We start from the raw sequence: 7199 nt of genomic DNA, 5'->3' as shown, positions 1-7199 counted from the left end.
ATTAGAACTCTATTGTTGAGTAAAAATAACACAAAGAATCAACAGATCTGAAGTCAGAATCTCACAAACACATGTCAGAAAACGGAAAGTGACACAACAGTTCCAACAGGAAATCATATATTTATTGATTTGGAACAGTCAATTCTGTAACGTTTCGGTGTTCTGTAATGATCAGTTGTATACCGTTTCAGTGTTCTGTAATGTTTCAGTTGTATACGGTTTCAGTGTTCTGTAATGTTCAGTTGTATACTGTTTCAGTGTTCTGTAATGTTCAGTTGTATAATGTTTCAGTGTTCTGTAATGTTCAGTTGTATACTGTTTTAGTGTTCTGTAATGTTCAGTTGTATACGGTTTCAGTGTTCTGTAAGGTTTCAGTTGTATACTGTTTCAGTGTTCTGCAGTGTTTCAGTGGTAGGCTATACTGTTTCAGTGTTTGATAATATTTCCGCATGTGGTTGTCGGTTCTCAGTCAAGCTGATCTCTTAATCAGGATTAAATCCATCCTCAGAGATCGCAGCTCCCAGCTGGTCTGCAGCCAAGAATAGAGGTGGGATTAGACCAGCAATAACCTGCCTGGAACAGCCTGGAATAGCCTGGAACAATGTGCAACAGGTCTGTGGAGTCCGATGGTGGTGCCAGCTGGGTCAAGTGCTGCAATGACGGAAATGAAATGAGTCACAGTGAGAAGAAGGTAGTGCTGTAAATGTAACACACACACCTGGATGTTAGATGGAGAGTGGTGCTCACCTTGTCTCTTCATAGGTGTTTGTGTTCAGAACAGGAGACACTGAATCACTGTCAGTCACTCTGTTCTTCTTAGATGTGTCTTTGGATCATTATGTTGGAAAAGGAGAGAGCACAGAGTGATGGTAGCATCTTGTCTTTGAAAATAGAGCAAACATCTCTGAATTCTGTTACCATCAATAAAATGCAGCTCCACATTCTTGTCAGTTAAAATGTTTTTTTTTTATCTTTGCTCCTCAGACTTTCATTGGGGTGTGTTCATATATATATATATACATACATACACACACACACACACTGGTTTATACTGTTATCTTATCGTATAGATTTATATTTTTCTAGTTGATGATAAAAAAACAATAAAACAACTTCAGTCTGGTTCAGTCAGTTTATTGATAGTCAGCACACACACCACACACACACACACACACACACACACACACACACAGGCATGCACACAGAGCCAACAGAGCTGAGTCACTGATCTACATCTCAAGTGGACAGAAGGACGGTCAGCTGACGTCTTCAGAGGGAAATCTTTGTGTTTCTGAAACTCGAGTTGTCCCTGAAAAAAAAAAAAAAGATTAGGATCAAGATGAGGCTCTGGATCTGCATCAGGTGGATCTGGAGCAGTAGTAGCTGAGTACCTGAGGCTGTCATTGTGGGTTTTGTACTCCATGATGGTGTTGGTTGGAAGGTTCAGGACTCGTCTCAAAGTGTCTCTGATTCTGGACGTCGTTGTTTGGTCATTAGATGTTCTGTTCCAGATCGACAAGATGTCCTCCTGACAGACAGGTAGAGACAGACAGACAGACAGAAAACACAGACAGGTAGTCAAAGTTAATCAGTGTGTACTCCTGAACCAGGTCAATGCCGTCAAGTGAACGGAACGTACTGAGCAGAGTGTACATGAACGGAGCGCACAGAGCAAAGTGTACGTGAACAGAGTGTACGTGAACGGAGCGTACTGAGCAAAGCGTACATGAACAGAGTGTACGTGAACGGAGCGTACATGAATGGAGTATACGTGAACAGAGCGTACATGAACGGAGTGTACGTGAACAGAGCGTACATGAACGGAGCGTACTGAGCAAAGCGTACATGAACAGAGTGTACGTGAATGAAGCTTACATGAACAGAGCGCACTGAGCAAAGCGTACGTGAACAGAGTATACGTGAACGGAGCGTACTGAGCAAAGTGTACGTGAACACAGTGTACGTGAACGGAGCGTACTGAGCAAAGCGTACATGAACAGAGTGTACGTGAACGAAGCTTACATGAACAGAGCGCACTGAGCAAAGCGTACGTGAACGGAGCGCACTGCGCAAAGCGTACGTGAACGGAGCGTACTGAGCAAAGCGTACGTGAACAGAGTGTACGTGAACGGAGCGCACTGAGCAAAGCGTACGTGAACAGAGTGCACGTGAACGAAGCGTACATGAACGGAGTGCACTGAGCAAAGCGTACTGAGCAAAATGTACGTGAACACAGTGTACATGAACACAGCACACTGAGCAAAGCGTACATGAACGGAGTGTACATGAACGCAGCGCACTGAGCAAAGCATACGTGAACACAGTGTACATGAACGCAGCGCACTGAGCAAAGTGTACATGAACGGAGTGTACATGAACGCAGCGCACTGAGCAAAGCGTACATGAACGGAGTGTACATGAACAGAGTGTACGTGAATGGAACGTACTGAGCAGAGTGTACATGAACGGAGCGCACAGAGCAAAGCGTACGTGAACAGAGTATACGTGAACGAAGCGTACATGGTGATGGACGCCTAAAAGTAACTTCAGCACCAGCCTACTGATTTTTGTTGAGAAAGATAAGCATGTTAACGTGCTCTGGGGTCAGACGTGAGCGCAGCCTGGTGACCGTCAGTCCAGCAGCCAAAAACACCCGCTCTGAGGGGACTGATGTTGCCGGGATGCACAGATACCTCCGAGCTAACTTGACCAGCCTGGGGTGCACTGACGTTAACCAGGGTCGGATGCACGTTGTTCAAGTGGTACATCATTGGAGTCATGGACGTGTTGTACTTATACATGGCTTCGCAGTGTTTGCAGTGAACTTTGTTTTTTTTTTTTTTTATTCAAAATGGTCCCACACCACACTTCACCGTGACCTCTTCATGATTAGTTTTGAAATCTTCGGAAACTCGCAGGTAGCTGATTATACTATTTTCTTAGTCAAATATGGTCCCCGGTTGGTGAAATGTTTCATTGCTGCCATACAGGGAAACTCATTGCATTGCTTCAAGACTCACACTATACAGCACCTTTTACTTAATATCAATGTTTGATCGATAACGGCGTACGTGAGCGGAGTGTACGTGAGCGGAGCGTAAGTGAATGCGTACGTGAACGGAGCGTACGTGAGCGGAGCGAACTTGAACGGAGCGTACGTGAGCGGAATGTACGTGAGCGGAATGTACGTGAGCGGAGTGTAAGTGAACGCGTACGTGAACGGAGCGTACGCGAGCGGAGCGTACGTGAACAGCGTACGTGAATGCGTACGTGAACGGAGTGTACGTGAGCTGAGTGTACGTGAACGGAGTGTACGTGAGCTAAGTGTACGTGAACGGAGTGTACGTGAGCGGAGCGTACGTGAACAGTGTACGTGAATGCGTACGTGAACAGAGTGTACGTGAGCGGAGCGTATGTGAGCAGATTAGTATTGCAGTGGTATGACAAAAGTATCACAGTAGTACTGCTGTTGTTTCACAGTAGTATCACAGTAGTACTGCAGTAGTACCTGGAAGCGTATAGACACCACCGCTCCACAGATCTCCTCTCCCACCATGAACTGCTCTCCCAGCATGGCCAGTATGATGTTCTCCCAGAACCGACTGGCCAAACCTTTACGGAGACGGATGATCCACTTCCCTCCACTGCGGTTAGAATCATCCTGAGAGACAGACAGGTCAGAGACAGACAGACAGACAGGTCAGTTGTTCAGTTGTATAGTGAACATACACCTGCAATACCACCGTACAGTACTGTGTGCAGTAGTATAGTACTGTACAGTGGTACTGCAGTACACTGCACAACACACTGTTACCTCCCACATGGGTTTGATTCCTTCCTTGAACAGGTGGAAGTCACTGTGTCCACTGAGATCACCTGGTCGGATCAGGTGACTGTAAAACCTCCAGAACTGCTCCACCTGAGGACAGACAGACACACACACACACACACACACACACACACACACACACACACACACACACACACACACTCTAAATCAACCTCTCAATCAACAGGTGTGTGTGTGTGTGTGTGTGTGTGTGTGTGTGTACCGATGCCACAGTTCCGATCTGTCGGATGTTCTGTTCGTAACTCTGCGAACTTGCTGGACGACTCGGAGTTCTTCTGCTGTACCAGAACGTGTAGTTATACTGCAGAGGATGTTCACCTACACCTGGACACACCGTCTGACAAACAGACAGACAGACAGACAGACAGACAGACAGGTTAATGTTCACCTACACCTGGACACACTGTCTGACAGACAGACAGGCAGACAGACAGTCTTACCTTGCGTCTGTTGTTGTTGTTGTTGTTGTTGGTCCCGTCACTGTTGTCATGGTGACAGTCTGACTCTTCCTGGTCCTCCTCGTCTTTTGGACTGAAACACAAACAGGAAGTGCTTCTGTTAATAATGCAGGCTAGCTGCTAACATGCTAACACCAAACATGCGAACAGACTAAAAATATTGAACTGTGTTTATAGATACTACAGTATATAAACAGACTGATAACTTAGTGTATCATGATGCTAACTGTTAGCTGTGTTTATAGATACTACAGTATATAAACAGACTGATAACTTAGTGTATCATGATGCTAACTGTTAGCTGTGTTTATAGATACTACAGTATATAAACAGACTGATAACTTAGTGTAGCATGATGCTAACTGTTAGCTGTGTTTATAGATACTACAGTATATAAACAGACTGATAACTCAGTGTAGCATGATGCTAACTGTTAGCTGTGTTCCGGTTGTTTACCGGATACTTCCCGCTCGTTTTTTACCCGTTAAATGAGTCTTACCGCTCCAGCTGGTTCATTCCTCCTCCGTCACTCTCTCCTGGTTATTCTCACGTTGACTGATTTAATTATTTAAATTAATTATTTCACTTTATTTTCACTCTCCTTTTCTCCTCGTGCGGCTGTGATGGGTATACGGATATCAGTGCGCATGTGCAGAAGCAGTGGACGAGAGACCAGAAGGGACAAACCTAACGTTGTGATTTAAATATATTAAATCTATAAATTAATACAAACTGATGTAATATGACGGGCACGGGCAGTGTAAACAGTTAAAGTACTCTGTAATAAGTTCATTTTACAGGCTGGACTGATACATACTGTATATATCAAAACCCATCATGTATTTATCACCAGTACTTCTTAACCTTTTACTCGCATACTGTAAATGTAGTGGCTATCATCACTTTACTTCTTAGTGAACATACACCAGTGTATTTTATATTTTCATTCTGGAGGCTGAACTGTTGCTTTAGTTGAGATTTATCATGAACTCATCAACAGATACTTTGAACTCTTTGTAACTGGCAAAGGAAAACTGCTTCAGATCTAACCAAACAAAAACATCTCATCATCATCCCCCGAGCAAAATACAATTCATATCATACAAATTATATTTCTCAAATCTCAAACCTGTTTCAAAGGAATACCTGTGATTTAGCAGCAGGTGTCACCATAGGAACATAAACATGAACAATAATCAAAATAACAATCACACAGCAACTCTCCTTCACACCTCCCCTTAGGACTCTTTCACCAAGTTCAATGAAAAGTGTTTATGAAGGTTTCATATTTGACCTTTGGCCCATCTCTGGTGTGTTGTAGTGACTGGTGTGACCTGCAGGTGAAGCCGTTGTTTCTGTACTGACTGGCTATTCAGTATCAAACTTCTGGAGACTGATGGGTCATCATCAGGTTTTCTGATTGGCTCCTGACAGGACAGGAAGTGAGGAGTGAGGTCTGTGATGACAGTGGTACTTTTACTTCTCATGTTGTTCTTCTCACTTCATTAAACTCTGAACCAAACTGCTGTTTACACTTTGTTTGAAGCTTCAGCTCAGAGCTGGGAAATAACAGACCAACGTGAAGCCATGACCATTATTTACACTAATATATCTGGGAAACAAACAGGCACCAAAAACAACGTATGTAACTTTTAAAGTGATGATTATAAATGTTTACTCCTTATGTAAGCACCAAACCAACGTATGTATTTTTCTAATGCTGAGTGTTTACAGCTACTAATGTGTGTAACACTGTTACTGTGATGATAAATATTGAAATATTTATATTTAACATTTAATCTGTGTCTATAATAACCACATCCTGAAATGTAGATGTGACATGAGGGTTTTCTGAATAAAGAGCACTAATGTTTACATTTAACTGATTTTGATTAATCGTTTTTATATTCACACTGATGAACATGTACACACACGAACACACACGTGTAAATGTAAACGTTTGTGCTTTATGAAGTTCAGTCCATTTCCTTGTATTAGTTTACGGGCAGACCTGCCATTTCCAATATGGCCGCGACGTCGACATACGATTCAGCGCTCAATGCATATATATATATATATATATATAATTATATATATATCTAATATATATATATATGCTGTATACATGTCTGTGTATATATGTCTATGTATATATGTCTATGCTTCAACCTGCTTGTTGAGTTTTCAGCTCTGCAGCTGGTCAGTGCTGCCCCCTGCTGGACCGGCTGAACACCTGATTGTCTGATGATCTGTACTCTGATCCAGACCGGTCCTGTTCACTGGAGGACTGAAGTCCTGGACCAGGTTCAGTCTGGACTCATTAACTTTAAAATTACATAATCTCTTATTTTAATCACTTCTGTGCTTCTGGTTTGTTCCTGCTGGAGTAATATATATATATATATGGCCGCCACCATCTTGGGCAATGTATCTCGTGTGTGTAGTGTTTTTCTTGTATGTAAACCTAGGTGTGCGGTTGCCATGGATTTCATGGAATGGGCCCCAGCTGGGGAGGTGTGGCCCCAATGGCGCCAGATTCGGGAAGCCGAGAGGACTGAGATGGGCTTGGCAACCACGAACTGCCAATCAGTGAGGCCCAATTGCCGGCGTCAGGGATAGGTTTCTCTGAGTGTTCTTTAGGGGCCAGGATTAAGTTTCTCTGACTCTCCTCTGAAAGAATCTGTCAGGGGTTAGACCGTCTCCATCTTCTCCTGCAGTACAGGTTGTCCTCATTGAACAGCCTCTGATGATAACAGGGTTTGTTTGAAGATGATTGGGCGTTGAAGGTTCCAGACTCATTATGCCACTCATTAGTTTCCACATCACATAAGGCTGTAACGCTTCAAACAAAATTTGTTCTCTAACCACAGAGCAGAGTTGCTCTGAGTGAT

The 7199-nt window shown here is 43.4% G+C and overlaps 1 protein-coding gene across 1 annotated transcript; it reads right to left on the bottom strand.

The window, feature by feature from the left end:
- Positions 1–1118: 1118 nt before the first annotated feature.
- eif4e2rs1 (eukaryotic translation initiation factor 4E family member 2 related sequence 1) lies at positions 1119–4972 on the bottom strand. The gene is made up of 7 exons (XM_019257731.2): positions 4808–4972; positions 4291–4381; positions 4053–4187; positions 3815–3919; positions 3509–3661; positions 1392–1528; positions 1119–1309 (listed from the first exon to the last, which is right to left on the bottom strand). Exons 1-7 carry the CDS (start codon positions 4822–4824, stop codon positions 1270–1272), a joined length of 678 nt encoding a protein of 225 aa, XP_019113276.1. The 5' UTR covers positions 4825–4972; the 3' UTR covers positions 1119–1269.
- Between the last annotated feature and the right edge of the window lie 2227 nt (positions 4973–7199).

Source organism: Larimichthys crocea, unplaced genomic scaffold, assembly GCF_000972845.2.
Source record: "Larimichthys crocea isolate SSNF unplaced genomic scaffold, L_crocea_2.0 scaffold468, whole genome shotgun sequence".
In the NCBI taxonomy this organism is placed as follows: Eukaryota; Metazoa; Chordata; class Actinopteri; family Sciaenidae; genus Larimichthys; species Larimichthys crocea.
Note: the sequence above shows the minus strand (reverse complement) of the source record. Positions and strands in the feature narration are given on the sequence as shown.